Source organism: Miniopterus natalensis, chromosome 1 (genome assembly GCF_054644295.1).
Source record: "Miniopterus natalensis isolate mMinNat1 chromosome 1, mMinNat1.hap1, whole genome shotgun sequence".
NCBI lineage: Eukaryota > Metazoa > Chordata > Mammalia > Chiroptera > Miniopteridae > Miniopterus > Miniopterus natalensis.
This window is the reverse complement of record NC_142081.1, coordinates 73829195-73855570: the sequence shown is the minus strand read 5'-3', so window position 1 is coordinate 73855570 and position 26376 is coordinate 73829195. Positions and strand designations below refer to the sequence as shown.

The 26376-nt window shown below is 37.7% G+C and overlaps 1 protein-coding gene across 3 annotated transcripts in view; it reads left to right on the top strand.

The window, feature by feature from the left end:
* The window catches only part of PRKD1 (protein kinase D1), a 298239-nt gene that overhangs the window by 155300 nt on the left and 116563 nt on the right, over positions 1–26376 (top strand). For all 3 annotated transcript variants that reach the window (XM_087823242.1, XM_087823237.1, XM_087823247.1), the window contains one exon: positions 1203–1341. In XM_087823242.1, coding sequence (XP_087679368.1) covers positions 1203–1341 — 139 coding nt within the window. The remainder of the gene's footprint in view (positions 1–1202; positions 1342–26376) is intronic.

Here is a 26376-nt window from a genome sequence, read left to right as displayed (position 1 = left end):
CAACTGCCTCTTGCACGCCCCCCATTGGGGATCGAGCCTGCAACCCCGGCATGTGCCCTGACCTGGAATCGAACCCCCATCTCCCTGATCAGAGGTCGATGCTCAACCGCTGAACCACACCGGCTGGGCAAGAACCCTTTTCACATACCAGGTTATCCTAGATTGTTTGGTTTGTTTTAACAAAAGTGTCCAATGCTGGAGCAGACGGACCTTCAAGAGGTCATGAGATTATGGATTGGCAGTTTTGTAATGAGTTCAAAATTTGCTTTAAGATCCCTAAGGATGGTTTTAACTTTTGATGAAATAATCCTACTTTTAAAAGAATTCATCAGTTTGGGCTATGATTTGAATTTAGGGCCTTTTCTTGCATTAGAAGGAGGAGAGGAACTACAGGGAATAATATTGATTATTAGTATTATAATAGTAATTGTTACTATTGTAATTTTTTTAGGTTTGCCCATTATAAAGTATTTTTCACTTAGCATTCATTATATGCATGCAATCAGATCATTCTTGAGTGATAAACTCTTAAATTTATCCCTGTAAGAAGACTATAAACTAGGTACTATACTTAAAACAAATATACTTTTAGCTTTTGTACTTTTCTGTTTAACCTAGATAGCATGAAAACTAAATGAATGTAAGAGCAGCTATAGAGGGACAGTTGGGTTGTCCCTTCTGGTGCTTTCCTGAGTCAGAGCATCTAGATAACACTATTGCCCACACAGAGAACAAGCTTAGATGTATTGAATCATCTCTTATTTTGGAACATGCCAGAATGGACTGACCTTTCTTTTGCAAACAAATGCAACAATATTTGTAATGGAATTGAAATAAACTGACTTATTTTTATACTATTGGGGTGCTGTAGGTCCTATGAAAATGTACACTTCTTTCCACCTATTATATTTCTTTACCTACTTAAAGCCAAGAATTTTTTCAAATCTTATCTCATATTCTCCTGTTTTCTGGCTCTCTAATTAGATCCTTTGGTCATGATTGCTCTTATAATGTGATTTCTTTCCTCCTGACTTGGAGTCCTGTCAGTATCATTTTTGTCCATCATTTTTATTTTTAATTTCTACATATTTTGAATTTCTCTAATTAGCTTGTATTTGTGTCATGACATTTATTTATTTCATTATTGTTTTAAGCTTAGGAGGATTTTGACATTTAACATATTGTGATATTTGTATTTGCAGTTCCCTGAATGTGGTTTCTATGGAATGTATGATAAGATCCTGCTCTTTCGCCACGACCCTACCTCTGAAAACATCCTTCAGCTGGTGAAAACGGCTGGCGATATCCAGGAAGGCGATCTTATTGAAGTGGTCTTGTCAGGTAGTATACTTTTTCTCTCTTCACAGATTAATAATTAGTATTGGAAGAATTCTTGCACATAAGTTTTGAAGACAACATAGAAAACGTACATCAAACATGGTCCCAAAAGGAGATGTTAGGGCTCTGTCTACATGTACTTTCAAAATTATTTTGGAAAAAGCCAGAAGTTTCCTTTGAATTGGCTGTTTCCACACCCAATTCTGTCCCAGTCAACCCTCCCAACTTCACGCTCTCCCCAGCCCCCAAAGACACACATACCTTCATGCATTGTCATGAATCATTTGGACAGCAGCAAAAGCAAACAAAAAACTTTCCAACAGCAAAGCTAAGACATGTCAGGCCCCCAAATACACTGAGTGTCTGGAAGCCAAGAAATAACAGGAGGGCTAGGAAACCATTGCTTTAGTTGAATCAAGCATCCAGTAGTGACGAGCCAAGACCAAGCTGAAAACCAGAGCTCAGCAGTTTCAGCGGGCCAGGCTGTGCCACGCGACACGCTCCCTCTGCCCGAATTTATATTTCTTATTTAGGATTTAGAAGTTAGGACTGTTTATGTAGCAGGGATCCTTGCAACTGTCAGTGCAATATTCTGGAGAGGTTCCGATTTTTGCTGTTTATTTTTGTTAAGATTGAGTCATTGAAAAACTGGGATTGCATTGCTCCTTTCTCCCCTCAGGCCTTCTTTGCTTGCTATCTCTTTGACTAAAGGAAATCCATTAACTTTAATGATTCTAGACTTCACTTCCTCAAGTTCCTCTGTTTGTTCCGAGCCCAGTCCTTGGGTGCACTGATTATAATTCAGTTGGTCTTTGCTTTGATTAAGTCTAAACCACTGCCTTTATCAATCACCTGTCCTTGTGTGAGGTCCCGGAATTGCCACATTTTCCTTGAGTAGATAGATGCTATAAAACAAATTGTTTTGCTAGATATAAGTGGCAGTTTTACTCCTGTTTATAGGGTTGCCAGTTGCTAACTAAACAAAACCAAAAAACAAAACCTCTCATAGTTTTTTGTTACATTCTCTGGAAAAAATCACTTGCTTTGACTGAGTTCTCTCTTTTACTTTTCTTTGGCTCTGTCACATTGGCTTACTGCACCCTGGCCTCACAGAGCTAGTGCCTAGACATGTCATTTTTTAAGTTTCCTGTTTCTGAACACTAGGGCCTGCCTGAAATAAATTACTCAGAGAAATAAGGCACTGGATCTGTTCTCACCATAATTCACATTAAACTATAGCCAGGCTGCTCTGTGGGTAATATAATGTGTTTTTTCCTTGTGGCAAATATAGGAAGATTTTTTAGATTACATTTCTAAATCTAATTTATTTTTCTTTCTATTTTACTTTTGTTATCAAGTCCTTCCGAGTAGTCCCGGACAGATTGGATGCAGGCTCTGCGGGTGCGTGCGGGAGGAGGGGGCTGCCGGCGTGCTGCTCCTCCCCCCCTGAGCTGCCCGAGGCAGCCCTCCGAGGGCCCAGCTGCGCAGGAGCCCATTCTGCTCTCCCTCTCCCGTCTTTGCAACCCAGCACTTCACCGTGCTCACACTCGGCTGCTTTTCCCGTCCACCCTTGATGTTTCATCTCTCCCGTCCCCCTGGCCGCCCTTGCTGCGAGGGCATGTAAGGGCAGCCCCTTACCTCACCTGCTTCCCAAGCTGCAGCAGGAGGGAAGCCTCTCCTACTCTTATCAGTATCGTTGGCATTTAAAAGGAGCCCTTCGGTAACAGCCCAGTTTCAATTTCGAGCCTGGAGCCTTTGAACCCTTTTCTCACTCCACATAGGCCCACTGCTTCCAAGTCATTTAACCCTTAAATTATTTAGTTGCATATACTTAAGTATACATGTATTCATTTATGTTTAGATCTCTAGCATTTATCTGTAAACTTCTTTCTAGCTCCTCTCCCACTCTAATGCTTAGCATTGTCATTTTCTCAATAAATGTTAAAAGTAGCTTTTCCTTAACACCTCCAGATCTTCCAAATTGCAACCCTGTTTTCTCTCTCTCACTCTTACCTCTTTCCCAAACCCCTCTGAGGCCGCGCCTCCCTCTCGATCAAATGCCTGCTCTTACTTCCCTGTCTCCTTGCCTTACTTGCAGCCTGGCTCTCCTGAAGGTGCTGCTCCATCTTCTTCCATCTGGGGGCCTGGCTGCTGATTTTCCTCCACTCTTAGGGGAGGAGTGGAGCGACACGGTCCTGTCCTTGCTCCCTATTTCCATTTCTGGTTATTTTCTGGTCCAGCCTCCTCCAGTTCCACTGATACCTATTTCCCTGGCTATGTTGTCTTCTTTATAATACTGCGTTGAGATGGTTTACTCCCTTGAAGTCTCATTTCTTTTTGGTCATGGCAGTCACTTCAGCTTCAGACCCCTCATCCTTCTTTCCATTGTCTGCACCCAGTCATCTTTGGCGTTATTCACATGCACTTTTATTGCATCTTGGATTCCTTGTTACCCTCTTTGTCGTCGGTCCCCTGCGGTGTAGGCCCATACCTGACCTCACCAGTAAAGCATGGCTCCAGCACCAAGGTCGCATTTGGCCACACTCCTCCATGTCATCTGTGTGACCCAATGCACATTCCTGTTCCCCTGTCTTTTTCACTGTGTTTCTCAACCGCCAACTCCCTCCCGTTTTTGGGCTGCATTTGTCTCCCCGTGGCACGTAGCCCACTGAATGCATGTCTTGCATCACTGTGGTGCGGCCTCAGCCACCTTGCCTTCTCTTATAGCCTCACAAGGGCCTCTTATGACAGTCAGCAATCTAAACTACTTCACCACCCATTTTTGCCATTCCTGTTCCTGCGTCACACTGGACGGCTAGACATGTTCCCCGCCTGTGAGGCTCAGTGCAGGCTCGCCTCTCACCCGGCCTTGGCACTGTTCCACATCCTCCCTCCCCCGTCCTCGTACCATAGACACATAAACATGTATGTTCTCAATAAACGTATTTGAGTTGGTTGCTTGACTGTTGGCTATCATATTAGAAGTTGTCACATATACAACATTTTATAAAACTATCGATGCTTGTAAAAATATTATTTCTAGATATAGCCTCAATTTTAACTGAAGTTTAAGTCTCCTTGTAATGCAGTCACTCAGCCCTGATGAGAAATTAGTGCCTGAGATGTGCACAGGATTGCATGCCATTAAAATCTGAGGCAAGACAAGGGAGAGCTACTAAAGCACTTCAGGTATTAGGGATCTCGGACCCCATACTCGTTTCTGAGCCGGCCCCCCAAGAGGATGGAGCGCTGCGATGGGCCAGAGCAATATGCCACCTCCTGGAGGTGTGCTGAAGGGTCAGCTTCATTCAGACTGCAGCGGGTGAGGAGGGTGGGGGGCGGGACACTGGGTTTCCCCTCCTGCCTTTCAGTCAGTTCCCGAACCCAAGCATGCTGTGGAACTTTCCCTCTTGAACACTGTGATTTTACTGTTAAAATTCATTTATCCATATTTTCTTCTTTTCTTCATCAAAAGTTAAATTTCACTATGTAGTCCGACATAAACATAATCTGGTTCTTTTTTATTCAACTCACATTCTACCAACAGGAACATTTTTCTGACATAGGAGAACAGTAAAAATGTGAGAAAATATGGAAAAATTTTATTTTGAGGAAGGTTAGAAGCTCTTGTCTTTTCAGACAACACCAGGAATTTTCTCTTGCTGATGTCATTTTCTGCTGAGACCGTTCATCATCTGTTAGTACTAACCAGGCTGTTCCCGGCTAATTTGCTGGTTTTCCTCCCTTTTTCTTTTTGAAAAACATGGCTTGTGTGAGCTGGTGCATTTAGACCCAGAAAGCCAGGAAAAGATTGCTCATGGGTGGATGGGTTGGGTTATGGGGAAGAAAAGAAATAACTCATGGAAGTTCCCCGCCATACACCCTCCCACCACCGTCAAATTTTCTTTGCCTGTTAAGCAGATAATTAGCATTGTTACTATTGTTATGAAGTAGGAAAACACTGCAAATGGAAATTTCTCTTACTAAAGCCAAAGTCAAGTTCAAATGTATTGTACTGAACTCTAAAGTTCATGGAATTTATCTGGTCTTCTTCGCGATGGGTCTCTGTCAAAGCTTGATAATTCAGCCTTAGCACAGCAAATTAATAACAGGACTGCATTCGCATGACCCAGCTCTTTTAGTTTTTGTTTTTTGGGGGGCTTGATCTCTAATAATGTTGTGTGTATGTGTGTGTATCTATTTTGTACACGATTAAATGAAAAATAGACAAGGACTACAAAAATTTCGCAAATAAAATCATAATTTTAAAAGTTTTAGAGCTACATGTTAAATCTTTTTCATTAATGGTAAAAATCCATGTTTTTCTTATATTTTTCCATTTTTTGCAGCAGATTATGCTGCATTATTTACAACTTTTGCTGTTTATACATGTGGTTATTGTCCCCCCACAATGTAGAGATGGGGACCTCCTTAAAAAGTTAGTGCGATAGCCCAGGCAGAGGGGTGTGGCCTAGTCTCAGGCCCTGGCGGCTGAAAATGAGGTAGGGAGATAAACAAATACTTCAGAGGTAAAATTAAAGGGATATAATAACCATTTGGTTGTAATTGACGGAGAGTTAGAAAACAAAGAACTCTAAGGATGGCTACTGCTATCTAAGCGAAGTCAGATTTTCCACCCCCGTCTCAAGTTTTGCCGTTACCTTTTGTTCAATGTGTTTGCCAAGTGGTCTGAGTATTTCCCTGAGGAGCCTAAGAGCTGATTTTTTGGGCATGTAGTGCCATTGATTTCCTTTGTAGTTTTGTACAAGTTGTGTAACCTCTGGGATTCAGGGGATTTTTTTGTTTATTTTTTAATAAACAAAAAAAAAGAGTTTATACCGGATGAAAATGTCATACAGGGCTCAGGGTAGATAGATTCCAAATGGTCTGAGAGGTCATACCCATTTTCCCTACACATAGGCCACTTCTGCCTCATGGAGGAGAACACTTGAGCCATGGAAAACCAGGAGTTAGGAAGAGAAAAACCTTTGTTTATGTAATATCACAAGCTTTTGGAGCAGTTTACAAAGTAATTTTGTTTCCTTCACAATGACTGTGGGAGTTAGTGAAATCAGATGTCTTCAAAGCTATGGAATATAAATTTTAACCCTTCCCGCCTGCTACAGTGTGTAGAGGTGGTTCCAGAGCTTGAAGGGAAGTGTTCAGTCACTGTTCACACCACTTCAATGTCAAGTCAGCCCTTTGAACTTGGACCAGTAAACAGGAATTCTCGAGGACCTGTTCAAAGAATTCCTACTACAGTAAGACAGTTTATACTTCAGCGAAACACTGATGGTATTTGTGATAACTAAACCAGCAATGAGCCACAAATTTCATTGCCATGATTTTTATTACAGAACTATTTTCCCCTTTTCTCATAAAAAATAAAAAACAAATACTTAATAGCTGTACAAACTGTTATCAGGTTAAGCAAACCTGGAGGCTCTTCTCTGTAGTGTTGCAATACAACATATGAAATAATAAAGCAGCCACACCCCTGCTTAAAACAGGATCTCATCATATAATTTCACAACTCTGATCCAAACTGAAATAGCGTCTTAGGGTCACTATATTTAAGAGGTCCTTATGACCAGGTTTTTCTATTACTAAGATTTGGTGCCTAAACCATAAGCCAGAAAAAAAAATATATGGTAACAAAATTCTAGTAGGGTCGTCCTACATTTATGCAAAGTACAAATATTGACTTATATGGCATTGTGCCAGTTATATCCACTACTCTCAGAAACAGGACATTGCTTAGCAGTGTTTTATGCCCCTCTGAAATATAGGTGGAAGAGGAAAACCGCGAGTGATCCATTACACCACTGCATTATCATTTCCACAGGAGTACATTCTATAAATATAGTTTTGGTTGCATGCTTTTAAGAAAGCAGAATTAATCATGGGAAGCACTTCTCAGCCCTAAGACTGCTTAGGTAATTAAGGTTGTAAAAGACCTGGCCTTTAGTACTACATTTATATTTCTTTGTAGTTGTTCTTGGATATCCAAATATGCCAGGATGAGTGGTGCCAATTGCTGTCCAACTTTAGTTGCAGTTATCTGTGCCAGTGGTTTTGTAACAATGGAAAATTTAAATGCTAGATTACAGGTCATTACTCTTTTCTTCTAAGTATGGTTTATGTTAACTGTGTCTGCAGTGTTTCCTTTTTATTATTGTTAATATTAATTATGTTTCTGCCCTTATCTTTTAACTAAACTGGCTTTAGTTTCTTTGTACCACACTAAACCATTTTCATAGAAAAATGAATGAAAATAGCAGGCAGATTGGAATGTTTCCATAGAGTTCCCATCTTGCCCCATTTGTGACTTCAATGGGAATCTAAGGACTTGGAGCAGACCTCAGTTACTTTGACGGATTTCTCTGTGGTCCTTGGTGGAGTGGATTCTCCAGGGAGATGTGGCACAGTAGAGCATGCTTCTCTGTCTTTTTTTACACAAGTACCCCAAAGTGTCAAGGCAGAGTGGAGACATTCTCCCAGGTAATGTGGTGCATAAGACAGACCCTAAAGGGAAAATTATTTTGAAGAAAATTATTTAATTTGAAAATTTTATGCACATTTTGCATTCTGCTACATTATATTTTTTTGCTTAATTTTGAATAAATAACATTTCTCCCCATGCTGTTCTTTAAGAAATAATGAAAACTATGGTGATGGTGATTAAGGACATTCAGAATTTATGATGTGTTAGGCTTTAAGTGCTTTACATATATTAACTCAGAAATATACATCATATTTTTTATGGCATATAGTCACATAACTTCAATTCGATAAATAGTGGACTTCCAGGCAAAGACTTTGGTCTGAGTCCCAGACCTGTAATTTATTTGTTATATAATGTTTGGCAAGACAGCTCATTTCCCTGCGTCTTGATCCATCACCTGTGAAATAGCAATAGCAATATCTACAATGTAAGGTTAGCCTGTAGATTTCATAAGAATAAATATAACACATTTCAAAAGATGCCTGGCAAATATAGAATAGTCAACTCTCTTGCCCCACCTCCATCCCACTGGACCATACAGTCCTTGAAACAGGAACCATTTATTTTTATGTTGAGTCCTCAGGATGTTGCATATGGCATGCAATCACTGTCTATTCATCGAGTGAATGAATGAATACTTGAATTAACAAAATGCACAAACAACAAACGAATGAGTAAATTGGTGCTCTATATATGATACTCAAAAGTTACACTGTTCTGTAGGAATTGAATTTCAGTGCTTGCAATCAGCTTTCCTTGGCCTAATCTATTAGTAATATCAGTATTATTATCATCCTACTAATTTTTTAAAAATTAAATATATCTTTATTGATTTTAGAGAAAGGAAGGGAGAGGGAGAGAGAAAGAAACATCAGTGATGAGAGAGGGTCATTGATCTGCTGCCTCCTGCCTGCCCCCCACTGGGGATCGAGCCCAAAACCGGGGCAAGTGCCTGACCAAGAATCAAACCTCCATCTCCTGGATCCTATGTTGATGCTCAACTGCTGAGCCACGCCAGCTGCCAGCCGGGGCGACCGATTCTTTTTTCTGGATCCTTGCTATCCTCTACATATTTTCAAAAACAAATTATTTTTTTAGATATTATTTCTTTTTAGAAATCCAGTTCTGCTTTCAGAATATTGCAATATCTTTCACAACATTCCTCATGTAAAATGAGACCAAATTCATAGAATACTGATTGTTCCCCTGGATTATGCTCATCCCTGTGACCAAGGAACCCCATTTGCTACCAAACTCAACTCACTTTTTAAAAAAATTCATTTTCTCAACTATTGTTCTTTTCTCCCAAACATTCTTGCTTGCTTTCTAAAATGTATTCAGTAGTCACTCTTTTTTTGATACTGTCCCCCAATACTGATCTCACTGGCCTTCGTCAGTTCATTGTCATTTCGTCACCTGGGCCTCGGTGTTCCTCCCACACCTGCACTGGAGCTCAGGCTGGCGACTGCAGCTCGTCTCTGGCTCTGACCTTTCTGTTTCGGTGTCTGGAAGGAACAATGTCCTGAGGTGCTGGCTGACCTTTCCTGCTGCTCCCTCTCTCCCTCCTCGCACTGGAGCTCTGGAGCTTACCTATCGAGCAGGACGGCTGTCCGAGCCTAAGGGTCAGCTGGCAAGGTCTGTAGGAAAGGCTGAGTCATGTGCTACACAACTGGAGCTTAAGTTTCCATAGATCTCTGTCCATGTTGTTCATACCATGGTTTTCAGAGAGGGACATATCATGCCCCTCTGTTCACACAGAATTAGCCTAAGGCCCAGTCCTTCACCATCTGGCAAGTAGATATCTAGCCAGAAATCATAGTTCTTTCTTTCTCTTCTCATAGCTCATCCAGATAAACAGGGAAAGAAAACAGGCAATGAAAACCACACATAAGGGGCCTTTTCTCTGTATTCTCTGGTCTCTGCGTAGCCAAAAATTCCTTATATATGCGTCTTAGGGTGGAAATTTAACAGTCTCATGTACATAAATCTTACCACTTCAGGGCCTTAATGGTAAACAGAATCTCAGATGATTTTGCATATTCAGAATCCTAGAAAATATAGGGGATATTAGCTTGTTCTTTTTGCCTTTTTACATGAATTAATTTATGAAACACAAAAGCTTTCTTAATCTACCTTATTAGATTTAACTCTGAATTATTTGGGGCTCCTTTCCAAAAATCGCACTCCAACTCAAAAATGAAGACTTTGATACATCAGAGATACCAAAATAGATAAGTTACAGAATCTGAGCATAAAGTAAAAAATGTTTTAGGCAATAGGGGTAGCTTGTAAAATGTATTTCCTTGGCTCACTGCTATACAGAGGTGATTTTTTTTCAAGTCAGAACCATTGAAAAAATTAGTCTTTGCTGCTGAGTTGGACAACACAGAATTCTTGTGCTCTAGGCTCAAACTAAAGAATAAAACTTCAGGTTTTTATTTTGTCCATCTGCTTAAAAATGTGAAATTCTATTCATGAGAATTGGCTGAGAGATACACAGTCCAACTTTTCTTTTAGTCTGCCCTGTCATGGGTGGTAGCCACTAACTGTGTGCCTATTTAAATTTAAATTAGCTAAAATCAAGTAAAATGAAAATGCAGTTCCTCAGTCACACTAACTGCATTTCAAGTGTTTAATGGACACATTGGCTAATTGCTGCCATATTGATATAGAACATTTTCACCATCAAGAAAAGTTCTAGTGGACAGAACAGCTGGATAAACCAAATTTTCCTGCTAAGGATCTGTAACACATTGTGCGTGCTCACACACACACACCCTGCAGAAATGCTTTTAGTGAAATGTTCTTTGATGTGACATATGAGGGATGCTACAAATAGCATGCCTGATAATTTTGGTAGCATATTTATTACCAGTATCTCATGGGAGAAATTGTCCTTAATATCATCCTGTGGTTTTTTTATAGGATAAATTCCTTGGACTTCAGTACCCCAGACAGCTCTGTTTTATGAATAATGTTACTCTTGGGACATCTAATTATACTTCCTGCTTTGGCCTTGGCCTTTCAAATCTGAATTCACAGGCCACTTTTCATAATGGTACAAGTCAGTACTACATCACTGTTACTACACTAATTCTTTGTATTTAGCAAAATAGGCAATTTCCCCAGGGTTTCTTAATATATTTTATTTCACTGTGTGATACACAGAATTCCATAGTGGTTAAAAGCACTGACTCAGGAACCAAACTGCTTAAGTTCAATTCCTAGTTACCTATTTATTAGCTATGTGGAACTGGGAAAGCTATTTAGTTTCTGATCCCAGTTTTCTCAGCTTCAAATTGAGATTGACTTGATGGTAGTGTGAAGTATCTAACGCATTACCTAGGACATCAGGATCTTGTCAAATCATCTTAGAACAGAAGGGGACAGGGAAAGTAGATTGGAGAAAAGAGAAAAATAGCTCATTAAGAAAAATACTGTATCATGGTGTGGTATAAGGACTCTGTACAATTAATGAATGGTGTCATTTCTTTGTTTTATCTCACATTTTTCCAAAGGATATATATACATATATATGTGTGTGTGTGTGTGTACATATATAGTGGCTCACAAAAACATACAGTATATTAAAAAAATACCAGCGATTGACAATGGATGTTGTCAAAGTTGGAAATGATAACATGCAATTAGGAATGTAAATTTTAGAATACTTATTTAAAAACAGTCATATTATTTTATCTTCATATTTCATAAGCTGCTTTGAAAGGCCAAATCTTTCTCTGGTATATTGCCCAGCTATTTATTCTCTGGAAAATCATCTCTTGATTTTTATATAGTATTCTGAATGCCATTTAAAACATGTATTGATTAAGATCGATTAGTGAAGATTAATATTGATCAAGACTGTTTGGTGATTTTATATGGATGGGTTCTCTTTTCCACTCTGAGGACATATCGGAATGCCTTCTTCCTCCTGAGCAGAAATAATCCTCTTGGTGATGGGGGCAATTATAGCATATACTTTATTTCCATATTCATCTCCCTCTCTTTCTTAACACACACACACACACATCACATCACAACACAATACAACAGGAGAGCCTGGAGGAGGAAAGGAAGGAAGGAAAGGCAGAATTGTGTATACCATCAAAATCAGCTAAATAAAGTCATCGAAGGCTGCCTGTTTTCACAAAGGCCAATGGGGAATGGCTACTGAGTGGCTGTCTGAAGACTTCTTGGGCATAAATTATTTTTGTTTGAGGTAAGGGACTGGGCTTCACTTGAAGAACTGCCAAATAGACTTCTTTGATGTTCCATGATTGGTGGCACATAGCACTTCAGTTCAATAACTGAGCCGTGCCACCATCTGCCCAGCACTTCTCATTCTGCTTGTTGGCATGTCATTTATTTGCTTTTAACATGCAACCCATATAAAAATCCCTCATAATCTGCCAAAATTAGAAATGCAGCTGTTTTAAGTCTTAAACAGCAATAACACTATTCATTATGCCAATAGGAGGGGATGAAATAGAAAGATGTATTTGAAAAGAGCAATACTACACCAGAATGTATTTGTACCTCCACTTTTCTAAGTATTTTTAAGACATCCATAGCCTGTTACCAGTTAGGCTAAAAGTGGAGTAGACACATAAATATACTAAATATCTATTTCTTATATAAATTTTAATAAAAGAGTTGGGATTTGAATCAAGCTCAGAATTCTTTTTTTCTCCATGTTATGAAGCAATTTCAACTTTTCAGTTTCTAGAAAATGGAAACTTTCTGGCTAACTCTGGATCTCATCTTATTCTATTTTTATTTTCCCCAGAAGTTTTTTAAGATTGTGATCATTATAACTTGCTAATCCTGAGAACATGATAATGTAGAGCTGTGGAGAATTGTCAATGAGACCAAGCATTTGGTCGTCTGTTTAAAAAAAAAAAAAAAAGATGAAGAAAAAAAGAAGTCATCCACATTCAGATTATTTAGGAATGATAGATATTAGGAAACAATAAAGCGCCCATCTGGAGACACATTTTTTCACAATGACTAGGCATAACTGTTCTGAAATTAAAGTCGATAGTTTGAAATTGGTTTGTTCCATCTTTTATATTTGATGTTCATATAAGTTTAAAGGCCTAAGTTGAATTTATTTGGTCACCTGTTAATGTTGCTCCCAAATGCAAGCTTTCATCATATGAATTTCGAGCACTTCAAAAATCATTTGGCCCGGCCGGGCGTGGCTCAGCGGTTGAGCATCAACCTAGGATCCAGGCGATCGGGGCTTGATTCCCGGTCAGGGCACATGCCTGGGTTGCAGGCTTGATCAATGCCTCTCTCATCATTGATGTTTCTATCTCTCTCTCCCTCTTCTTTCCTCTCTCTGAAATCAATAAAAATATATTTTTTTTAAAAAATCATTTGTATTTGTGAAAACTGACCTATAAAAAATTAACTTCCTGTGGAATCAGCTTGAAAAGCAATGATAGAGCAAGACACAAGTTGGCTAAAATGGATGTACTTGATATGCATTTATCTTACATAAAGAACAGGGACAGTATGTTATAGTTCTTAAAAAGTCCCTATAACACTGAGCTCAGTGGCAGACATATAGTCGTTCACTCTAAAAATACTTGTTCATGATGGATGCGCTTGGCTTGGCAATTTAGGACTTCATAAATGGATCTCAATTTGAAAAGAACTTTATTTTGGTTTTAAGGAGTTAAAATATCTGGAAAATTCCAAAGTTAAAAGACACATTAGACCTTATGATATGTTATTATGATAATTATTGTAAAATTTTCATGAAAAGTATTTGCTTAATTCTAGACTCAAAAATCTGTCTTTCTACCTACACACATGTAATATTTATATATTGAGCCTGCTGGATTCACTTTGTTGTTCTTCAAGCTTAATAACAACCTCAGGATTATCTCTTATATAAATCTCTACTCTTGCTTGTTTAATGCTTTTAAAATATTCAGTGCTGAGCAGAGGCCTTGGTTTGCTGTCTCCAATGACAGAAATCTATTTTTGGTCTCTTGGAGTACTTAACACACAAAACAAGTGAGACAAGCACAAATGCATCTTTCCAGCTTACAGCTAGACTGGCCGCCATAGATGATACCACAGTAGCAAGTGAGTCAGTAGTCAAAACCTAAAAGTTTTTTTAAATAAACTTTTTAATTTTTGAATAGTTTCATATTTATAGAAAAGTTACAAAGATAGTACAGAGAGTTTACCCCACCCTGATTTACTTTTCGCTAAGGTTAACATCTTACATTATTATGGTACGTTTGTCAAAACTAAGAAACCAACATGGGTGTGTGATTTGAACTATACATTTTTTTGCCATTAATGTTTTATTTCTGCTCCAGGACCCACTCCAGAGTACCACATTGCATTTAGTTGTTTCTCCAGTCTCCTCGTCTGTGATAGTTTCTCAGAGTTTCCTTGTATTTTCATGACCTTTACAGTTTTGAGGAAGACAGATCAGGTGTTCTGTAGAATGTCTTCAGTCTGGGTTTATCTGATGTTTTTCTCATGATTAACTTGGAGTTATGGATATTTGGTTAAAAAGTTCCATAAATATATGCTTTTACTAATGGGAGTACACTTCCTCCTACATAGCATTGGTATATGATACCCACTCAACTTCACTGATGATGTTCACCTTCATCACTTGGTTAGGTGGGGTTGGCCAGGTTTCTTCACTGGAGACAGTTTTTTTCTTTCCTACTGTGTACCTCTCTAGGCCTCTATCAAGAGGTGTAGAGGGGAAGATTAGTTCTAGAAAATGGAAAATTTCTGGCTAACTCTAGATCTCATCTTGTTCTCTTTTTATTTTCCCCAGAAGTTTTTTGAGCTTATGATCATTATAACTTGCTAGTCCTGCGAACATCATAATGTAGAGCTCTGTAGAGAATTCTCAGCGAGTCCAAGCAGAGGGGAAGATAAGTTCTACCCTCTGGAAGATGGAGTAACTGCATATATTAAGTGAAATTATTCTGGAAGGAAGATTTGTCTCTTCTCCACTTATTTATTCAAACCCAATTTTAAGTGTTTATATTTTATTTTTTACTACATTTGATAACACAAGCTCTAGTGCCACTTGTCATAGTAATATTTTGAGTTTCGCTTTTCATATTAAATATAAAAAGAGAACACACACACAGTATATGTATAAAGAGATAATTGTGAACACCAGTGAATACCAGTATAAGCAACCATGGTGGTTAATTTGATGTGTCAGTTTGACTGGGCCACGTGTGCCCAGATGTTTGATTAGACATCATTCTGGGTGTGTCTATGAAGGTGATTTTGGATGAGATTAACGTTTGAACCATTGGACTGAGTAAAGCAGATTGCTCTTCCCAGTGTATGTGGGCCTCATCCAGTCCCTGGTAGGCCTGACTAGAACAAAAAGGCAGAGTAAGGGAGCTCAGGCTGGCTGTCTTTGAGCTGGGACATTGGTCTTCTCCTGTCTTGGACTGGGACCGGTTCTCCAGCTTACTGACTGCCAATCTTGAAACTTGTTAGCCTCCATAGTTGTGTGAATCAGTTCTCTCTATATTTTTATTCTGTTGGTTCTTTTTCTCTGGAGAACTCTAATACACCAACCATTCCAGTGAAGAATTAGAGAAATACTATAACTCTAAAAACCCCTTGTGTATGCCCCTTCCTTGACACTTTCTTTCTACTGTCTTGAAATGTATGTTAATCATCTGTTTGCATTTATTGTTTTATATGGCGAGATTTTAAAACTTATAAATTAGAATTCTTCTGAGGTGGTTAAGTAGGTGTGATTCTTAGCCAGCAAAAGCTGTGAAATAATTTATTTACACTTTAAGATTTTTCCCTTTTATTTAAGGAAATATAATGCATCTCTTCCTTAATTCTTTAGTAGTAGTAATGACAAAGCACATCCTGTGTGCTGAATAAACTAACCCTTATGGAGCTTCTTCACTCCATAGCTAATCTGCTTCTGAAGTAGGTGCTCAGCAATGGGTAAGGTTCCTCTTATCTTTAGATTCAAATTTTCCATAAAAAATGAAATTTTTAAAATAACAATTTTCAAGTAGTACAGTGAAACTTGAAGAAACTTGACACATTAGTACTATGGTAAAAGTTAAGTTGCATAAAATACATCTTAGAACAAATATATATAAGTTTTTACTATATTGCTTTATCTCCATTTAAAGAACTATCTTTTTAAAAAATATATATATATTAATTATAAAGATAGTTTGGCGTCTTTACCTCCCTAAGGCTAGTAGGCAAGGACAAAATATTTAGACAGATCTCTAATTTGACACCATCGCCACCATATAAGTTTTGAAATTAATTTTTTAAAAACTTCATATGAATATGCACTTGCAACAATAGTCATATAATCACTAAAACAAAAACTCGCGGGGTTCAAACCCTAATAGCTACCTCAACTCTCTAAATCATTTGAGCTTGTCCACGGAAGACAATCTCACTTCTCCATGCCATCCTTTAGATACTTAATCCCCTAAAATCTCTTTTATAGAACATACTTTCTCTAATTTTTTTCCTTTGTATTTTTTCAGCTTTATTGAGATATAATTGTCAAATAAACTTGTAAGATATTTAATATATACGTGATGATTTGATATATGTATACATTGTGAAAGAATTTTCTCCACTGAGTTAACTCATCCATCACTTCACATATTTACTTTTTTTCTTCTTCTTTGGTGAGAACTTTTAAGTTCTACTCTCTCAGTAAATTCTAATGATACTTTAGTGTTATCAACTATACTCACTATGCTATACATTAGATCCTTAGGCATTATTCATCATAAAACCAGACAGTGTTTTCACGTTTCCTTCAAGTACTCACTTGCCTAAAGATCGTTTGGGTCCTTGACTTGGTCATCACATCAAACCGTCCTTCTAATGTCATCTTATTTGTTTGATAAAGGGCATCGCTCTATGTGTACCCCTTAGATAGGAATGACAAATACACTAGAATGACCCACAATACTATTAAGTAACATCTGTGTCTTGGAAAAGAGTTGAGCCCCTAAACGTAAGATCGACAAACAGCTTTCATGGCTGATTGGAGCGGCAGTCAGAAGTGATGGGTAGTTAATGAAGGCAGAAATGTCAGAAGCCAGATAGTTCAAGAAGGGGCCAGGGACCGAAGGGTCACAGGTTCAATTCCAGTCAAGGGCATTACCTGGGTTGCTGGTTCGATCCTGCCCCCAGGGTGTGTGCAAGAGGGAACCAATCTATGTTTTTCTCTTTATCTCTCTTCCTCTCCCTCCCTCCCTTCCACTCTCTCTAAAAATCAATGGAAAAAATATCCTCAGGTGAAGATTAACAAAAAGAAAAAAGAGGTCATGACAGGGTCAGTGATCGATCAGCTTCAAAGATTTATCCCAGGGTTCATATTATTATGATATATAAGCAACAAGTCCAGGTAGGTACATCAACATTTAGGAAGCTAAGAGACAGGCCAGAATCAGGAGTCTAGAGAAAGTTACTAATATTATGAAGCGGTCAGTTAATGAACATCATATCTGAGCAAGGAATTAAGCCCCAGAAGTCACAAAAAGTGCCTGACATGGGGGATACGATATAGTTTGGAAGTGACGATTGTTAGTTGTTTGTATCTGGGAAGAAACTAATGTGAGGAGTGGGTGATGCTGGACCTATATCTGTGAGCCATCAATGATCTGTTTAGCTATTGCTTATTTTTCTTTCCCACTAGAATATAAAATCCTGAAAGACAGGTGCATTACCTTTCTTCTTTATCGTATAATCCCTTGTGCCTAGAACAGAGCCTGATACCTAGTAAGCACAATAAATATAAGTTGAATGAATGAATGAATCTAATAAATCAGCAAGTTCTGTGGATACTGCCTTCTACAAAATACCAGCATGTCTTACAATTTGCTGGCTCAGGTTACCATATTCTCCCACCTTTTTCACTGCGTTGGTTTCCTAATTGTTTTCCTTGCCTCTTGTCTTGTCCCCTCGCCTCCATTCTCCTCCATTGTGCAAGCCAAGTAAATTCTAAAGCCTAAAGTGGATCAGGCCATTCCTCTATTGAAAAGCCCTTTAATGGCACAAGGATAAATCCCCTTACATGGCTTATGAAGCAGTGATTTGCCTTCTGCTTATTTCTCCAGTGATATACCCCCCCTATTCTACTCAACCTTAGTGTATGGGCTTATGGGACTTCTTTCATTTCTTGCGATATATTGTAATGTGTCTTTCTCCCAGTGCCCCTTTATGCCTACTTGTCCTGCAGCCTGTACTGTTCATATGCACCTTCATCGTCTTTCTGTTTGTCTGGTTAACTCCTGTTGACCTTTCATGACTTGGCACATATACCCTCCTCCAGGAAGTCCCACCTGCAACACCAACTTGTGTCAGGCAGCTCTTCCTACCATGAGTTCCCTTCATTAACATCTGTCACACTCTGTTCATCATAACATGTTTACTGATTTTAAAGTCGAGGATACTCTGTGAGGAAAGACGCCATGGTTATCTAACTTGCACATGTAATAATAATATCATGTAAAGATTTTTGGTAAAGATGACATGAGGTACACTGTAAATCATTCACATGTTTTAACTTTTCTTCTGTCATCATCTCTAGTGCCTTATGTACCATCTGGCAATAAGCGTTGACTAAATAGTTATCGTTGACTATATTAAATTTCTCCACTAATTATCATCATGGGCACTTAAGTCAGATTTGGATTTAAATATGATATGGGTGTTAATCAGTTTAGAACATTATTTTTATTATTTGTCAATCCAAAGAGGAATTTTTAAAAAAATGAATGTTTGTGTGGGTTTTTAAAATTTATAATTTGAGTGGCATTTCACAAGAGTGTTTCTGAAAAACACTCATCAGTGAACAAACATAAGGAACATATGAGGTTTTTTAGGAGGCTTAATCCCTTCACCTGTTTCACCCAGCCCCTAACACCCCCTCCCTTCTGACAGTTGTCAGTCTGTTCTCTCTATCCATGAGTCTGTTGCTATTTTGTGTGTTTGTTTACCTTGTTCATTAGATTCCACATATAAGTGAAATCACATGGCATTTGTCTTTCTCTGACTGACTTATTTCACTTAGCATAATACTCTCCAGTTCCATTCATGCTGTGGCAAAAGGTAAGATTTCCTTCCCCCCCTTTTTTTTATTCCTCATCCAAGGATATTTTTTCCATTGCTTTTCAGAGAAAGTGGAAGGGGGAGAGAGAGAGAAACACCAATAAACACCAATGTGAGAGAGAAACATCTATTGCTTGCTTTCTGCACATACCCTGACTGGGCCCGGGATCGAGCCTGCAGCTGAGGTATATGCCCTTGACTGGAATCGCACCCAAGACCCTTCAGTCCTTGGGCCAACGCTCTAACCACTGAGCCAAAACAGCTAGGTCAGATTTCCTTCTTTTTTTTACAGCTGAGTAGTATTCCATTGTGTAGATGTACCACAGCTTTTTTATCCACTCATCTACTTGGACTGTTTCCAAACTTTGGCTATTGTAAATACCACTGCAGTGAACATAGGGGTGCACGTGTTATTTTGAATCAGTGTTTCGGGGGTTTTTTATATATTCCCAGAAGTGGAACTGCTGGGTCATAAGGTAGTTCCATTTTCAATTTTTTGAGGAAACTCCATACAATATACAGATGATGTATTATAGAATTGTAAACCTGAAACATATAATTTTATTAACCAATGCCACCCCAACAAATTCAAGAAAAATTATAGAAAAAACATGTGGAATGGATGTTCACTGACATTTAAGTTTAAAAAAGAAATAGGAAAATCAAAGTAAAAAGTGGACAAAGAATATGAATATAAATTTCTTCAAAGAAGATACATAGATGACCAATAAGCACATGAAAAGATGCTCAGCATCATTAGTCATTACAGAAATGCAAATCAAGTCCTTATGAGGCACCACTGCATGGTGGCTGTAATAAAATAGGCAGCAATAGCAAGTTTTGGCAAAGATGTGGAAAAATTGGAACCCTTATATTGCTAATGGGAATGTTAAATAGCATAGCTGCTTTGGAGAAGATTTTGGAAGTTCCTCAAAATTTCCCAGCAACTCTACTCCTAGGTATACAACCAAGACAAAATATGTTTACACAAAAACTTGTACATAAATATTCATAGCAGCATTATTCATCGTAGCCAAAAAGTAGAAAAAAAACAAATACCCATTAACTGATGAATGGGTAAACAAATGTGGTACGTCCATTCAATAGCATATTGTTTAGCCATAAAAATTAATGAAGTAATGATTCATGCCATGTCATGGATGCACCTTGAAAACATTATCCTAAAGGAAAGAAGCCAGGCACAAATGGCGACTTATTGTATGGTTCTTTTTATATGAAATGTCTGTTAGAGGCACAACTATAGAGACAGAAAGTAGGTGAAAAATAAAAGAAAAAAATTGATAGGCAGAATTTGGCTTTTCTGTTCACCCAGTCTTAGAAGATGAAGAATTAGTGGAGGGAGGAAAAGTGAAGGTATCATGTCAAAAATACTGCGGGGTTCTTTCATACACAATGTCAGTTGTTTAAAGAACTTTTAATTGCTTGAGATCAGTAGAATATAAGGATTAAAGAGCCAAGAAGTTGAAGATAAGCTTTATTTCTGGGGGCCTACTTAAGGAAAGGCCATTATTCAAATGATTCTCTTCTGAGGATAACATGTCAATGTGAGTAGTTCAAAAGTTTTTTTTATAACACCTTGAAGCTCCGAAGTACAATATGCTTTGATCTTTTTGCAACAAAGATATTCCATTCCTGCCAAAGATCTGTCTCTTCTCCTTAACTTATACATGTTTATGCAGTGCTATCATAGATACTCTTTATGGAACAATATTACACCTTTAGCTTGGAAAGAATAAAAATTGCATAGACTGAATTGTGTATGAGTCTGTGTACGTGTGTGTGTGTGTGTGTGTGTAGTAACTAGCTAGTGTCCTAATTATTTCCAGTGGTGTTCAATAATAATTTTTTTCATTCTATCTTTGTCTTACCTATGACATCAGATTTTTATATATTCATTTAAGTTAAGAGTACTAGAAACAACCCCAAATGCAGTGGAATATGAAGGTTCCCATGTAGCTCTCTGCATGGTCTGCATACCAAATGGACAGTCCCAGAATTTAATTGCCATACCTGGTGTACTGGGGGTTAGTAGAGGAGGAGACTTCTGGAAGGATGAAAGGCAGAAAGTAAAAAGGAGGTCTTATCTGTAATCCACAATCTGGTGGTTATAGTCGTAAATATTATCGCAGCTGTTGCATGGAAGGTGATGGGAGTTTTCTGGAGTTAAATGAGAAAAGCTTTGTGGGCTAAGGCTCAGTAAATGGAGACAAAGTAGTTGAAGTGAAAACGACAAAGAATGATAAAAAAAAGAAATATCCACAGGGAAAAAGTCATGCATTTAACCATATCACAAATAAAATCTTAAATTTCTCAAGGTTAGAAACGACCCAGGCTATATTTCTTAACCTCAGCTAAGTAAGTAAAGTAACATAAAAATCTAAAGGACAAATTAAATGTATCAACTTGGAAATTTTTAAAAAATGGTTTTATAGATTCAGGTTAAAGATTAAAAAGGCAACAATAGAATTATAGACTATTTGGAAATGAATGCTGATGAGAGCATGTACATCATGTACTTTTAGGACACTGCCAGAGTGGTCTTAAAAAGAAAATATGTGCATTCTTCTGTGTATTTATTAAAATAAAGGAATGTTTGGAAATAATCATTCCACTCAAAAACATGTAAAGAGAATTAAATAAGGGAATTACAAAAGATTAAAGAGGAGACTGCACATGATTTATACCAATACCTTTGAAAATCTAAATGGAGTTAATTCTAAGAGTGAAGGATTATACACTTTCAAGAATTTATTAATGTAATTTCCTTCATTATTAGATTAAAAGAGAAAATCATATGATCAACTCAACAGGTACTGAAAAAGCTTTGCATGCTTTTCTGTGATAAATCTTAGCAAGTTAGAGTAAAGATAAAACTTATTTAACTTCATAAAGCATATTTTAAGAAACCTATATCAAGCATCTCACGTAACAGTGAAGTGAGGAAGAATCATTCTCGTCATAGTCTGGAATAAAACAGTAGACTGATAAGCTACCATTATTAAATATTGTACAGGAAGTCTTAGCTAATGACATATGAAAAATAAATTTTATATAAGTATTAGAAAGGAGAAAAAAACAACTATTTTTTTTAAACATTTGATGATCTAATACTTAAATCTAAGGAATTCAGTTAAAAAGCTCTTAGAAGTAATTAGAGGGTTTAGAATAAGCCATAAATTTATAGAGAGCTTCATAAAATAATTAGGAATAAACCTTAGAAATATTAATGCCTCTGAAATGAAAGTATGATACACTCCTGAAAAACATTAAAAGAAGAGCAAAGGAGATGGTTCTACATTCCTAGATGGGACAGTTCAATAAAATAGACATTTCAGTTCTTCCCAGATTAATTTTGAGTTTATTGCGCTCTTAATAAAAGTTTCAATAGAATTTTATTTCATGTTAAAAGCTGATTTGGAAGGGAAAATGTGAAAGAATAAGACTATTTGGGTATCAGATGATGGCCTTCTTGTGATCTTAGAAGATTGGAGAATTTAGTTCTGAGACAGAAAATGTACAAGATGAGCCTGAATTATTTTGTTCTGCCAGGAAGCAGAGAACCTGTCAAAGACTAATGAGTCTTGTCAAAAAGATACAGGAGCCAACATGAAGGGTCTCTCCTTGAATAAATGTGGTTCGATGTAAACATCAAAAAGAATAACAAGTTCAGTTGATGAAAACATACTGACTATATAAAATCTGTAAGCCCAATATGTAAAATAAAGTTAAAGTGAAAAAGGGAAAAGTTAAACATTCATCGCACACCACTGGGAATAATTATGTTACTGCCTAATTGTTGAAAATAATAGCAAGTTGCCTTTTTTGTACTAAGTGCATTGCAAAATAACCAGGTAGCACCAGTTTATGAGGAAAAGGTATTCTTCATAGAGACATTTGAGCTAACGAAGTGGAATGAATGATAGAATTAGAAAGTCACTCTTTTGCAGCCTCTGATGTTCATTAATGGGTGAAACCATTACAGCTTTGGTTCTCAAACTGTAGTGTGCACCAGATTCTTCTGGGCAGCCTTTTAAAACACAGATATTGGCCTTCATCCCCAGAGAGCTGATTTGTTGTGTTTAGGATGTGGCCAAAAATAGGCACTTGTAACAAATTTCCAGGTGATTCGGATGCTGCTAGTCTAAGGACCACACTTTGAGAGAATCTGCATTAATAAAGTCTTGGTGGGGAATTTTAGAATGGAAAAATTGGGCTGTCATCACTTGAGTCTATTCATCAGTCAGCATTACTAAAGTGAGGCAAACAGATACTGTGGGCCTCCAGATGTTATGCAAAATTAAGCACATGGTACCCAAACAGTATGAGGGGATGTTCACCAGAGAAAGAGAACTGAGGGGTTGGGTGGAGGGAGAGAGAGAAGAGGAAGAGGAGAGGGAGGGGAGGGGTGGGGAGGGGAAGAGATTGATTTTAAGGGTTCATGTGATTATGCACACAAGCAAGTCTAAAATCTGCAAGGTGGGCTAGCAGGCCAGAGACACAGGGAAGAGTTGATATTTCAGCTACGTCCAAAGGCAGCTTGCTGGTAGAATCCCCTCTTAATACAGAAACAACTAGAATAATGTTTAATCAAATATCTGGATACTATGTCCTCACCAAATTGACGCATAAAAGTAACTACCACTTGAATATAAAGTGCTTGTGGTAAAAAAGTTGAACCTGAATGCAATCAAGCTAACTTTTTTACCGGAAATATGGGAGAAAGAAGAAAAGGTTAAATGGGAAAATGAGTAGAAATGCTTAGGCTTCTTCAACATGTCAGTGGTATAGGAAGGAAGGAAGGAAGGAAGGAAGGAAGGAAGGAAGGAGGGAGGGAGGGAGGGAGGGAGGGAGGGAGGGAGGGAGGGAGGGAGGGAGGGAGGGAGGGAGGGAGGGAGGGAGGGAGGGAGGGAGGGAGGAGAGAAGAGGAAAAAAAGGGAGGGGGTACTGCTCTAGACCAAAAGAGATTTAAGAGACATAGCAACAATATGTGATGTATTGAACTTGTTTGGATCTTATAAACAAATCAATTGTGAAACAAAGTTTTGAAACTATTGGAGGCGTGTGTTTATGGAATAGAAATTTCCAAGAAATGTAGTTTTGTTAGTTTCCATAGATATTGTTATGGCATTTGTGATTATGTATGAAAATGCCTTTTTTTTTTAATAATAAATACACTCTGAAATACGCAGGGGTATAATGACAAAATGTGTGGACTCTGCTTTAAAATACTTCAGCAAAGGAAAAAAAAGAACTAAAAGGGATAGATGAAGCAAATATGGCACAATCTTGATAAATTTTTAACCTGATGTTGCTGATGGGAGTTCACTGTACTATTTTTTCTTCAGATTTGGAAATTTTCATAATAGAATTTTTAAAAATACCTTCTGAAAGAATAATAATAGAGGGGCACTTAACCTTCCAGATATCAAAATACATCTAGATAATTAAAACACATATGGTTTTGACTTAGAGATGGAAAGATCAGGAGAAAAAAATACAGTCAAGAAAGAGACATTTGTGTATAAAAATTTAGTTTCATTTGGAGCAAGTAGGAAAAAGACTGGATTACAGAGGTACCTTGGTTTTCTAATGTGATCCATTCCAGAAGATCATTTGAGTTCTGAAATGCTGGAAAACCGAGGGATCCACAGCCAACAGCTAGGCCTCAGGATCTTGCCCTGGAGGGAAGCCGAGGTTCGTGTTCGACTTCCGAGGCGGGTTCGAAAACTGAAGCATTTCCTTCCTGGCTGACAGCATTAGTAAAGCAAAATGTTCCCCAATGGAGACGTTTGAAAACTGAGGTACCACTGCATACCATAGGTAATGTTAGAACAACGGAATATCCTTTTAGAAAATAAATTTTAAACAGAGCTAAGAAACAAATCTAATGTTTAACCTTCTGAACAATTAAACATGTCATAAACAGAAAGCACTAACACAAGAATTGGAGACTGTTTTGCCATTAAAGACAAAGGATTAAGAGTTCGTATATATGTGTTGCTCCTGCAGAAATAAGCACAAGCGAAATTAATCAAAGGAAAAGATTCAAAGTCTGGACAATTCACAGAAGAAGAACTGAAAATGTACAAAGACAAATGGGAGTCTTTTAATAAACATTTGAAAAGATGGTGAACCTCATTTTTAACCTAAGAAATATAATATAATAGAGTCTTCACTTCGCAGATTATCAAAAAATTAAAAGCCCAGGCAGTGTCCAGTATGGATGGAGGTACAGGGAGATATGCAGCCTCATAGACTGCTGGTTGGAAAACAAAGAGGTGAAGTTTTTGGGTGGGCAACTTGCTAGTTCCTTTCAAAAATTTTTAAAAACAAACTCATTGACCAAGCAATTCTAGCAATCCACTCTTTAGCAATACTCTCACATGTAGAAATACTTTTTCAGGTTATTAGTAACAAATTAGAAATCCACTGTAGTAAGAGCCCAGCATCAGTTACCAAATACATTTTGGTACTTCATTGCCATGTAATATTTGGATGGAAGAATGAAGGAGATCGCTATTTGTTGACATGGAAATGCCCTTGACATCTAAGTAAGTAAGAAATGAAAGCGAATTACATTCTGCAGTATGCACTTTGTCAAAAGCTACTCTTGACCACCTGATTGTACTTGCACTTCAGCATTTGACAGGAAAAGGCCTTCCTCACTTCATCCCAAACAAAATTTCTTTTGATCCATGAGGGCAGTGCAGGCTAAATTTTGTGTTTTGTGATTTATTTATAGAGCCCTAGCCGCTGTTGATTTTTGTCCTGAATTTTAGGCAAATGGATCATAATTAAGTTGACTGTCAAGATTCACAAACCAGCATTTGATGTCGTCACATGTTGAATGGAGCTGTGTCTGGGAGACCCTTGCATTGTCAAATGGCTCTGCATGCGTGTGCAGGGTTCGAATGATGATCCTTCAAGTGAGCTGTGCAGACCGTCTCCCAATTTTAAGAGTAATAAATGTTTCATTATTAGATAGCTGAAAAGGCTAGGATTTCCTATAGTTTTTAAACTTTAGTGACTACTTGAAAAGGCAGAAATTAATTTAAAAGGTCAAACTGTATCTACTATCTAGGATTTTTTCTAATAGGTCATTTTTTAATATCTCATTTCTTCCCTGGCAAGCCTGATGAAGCTTGATAAAGCTTGCTTTATGAAATTTCAAAACTGTAAAAAACTCTTCTTGTAAATAATAATGTTATCCTTTTTACTTTGCTCTCTTCATTGAAAAATGACATCGTAGGGAGCCATGCCTACTTCACTTAGTTTTAGTAATTTAAAAAGTTTTAGATAGTATCTCATGATCCAGAAAACAGTAATTAGAAACATTTCTTTATGTTTCAAGTGTCATGTTTCAGTTCTCCCAAAACTTAGTTTCGAATATCCAAATC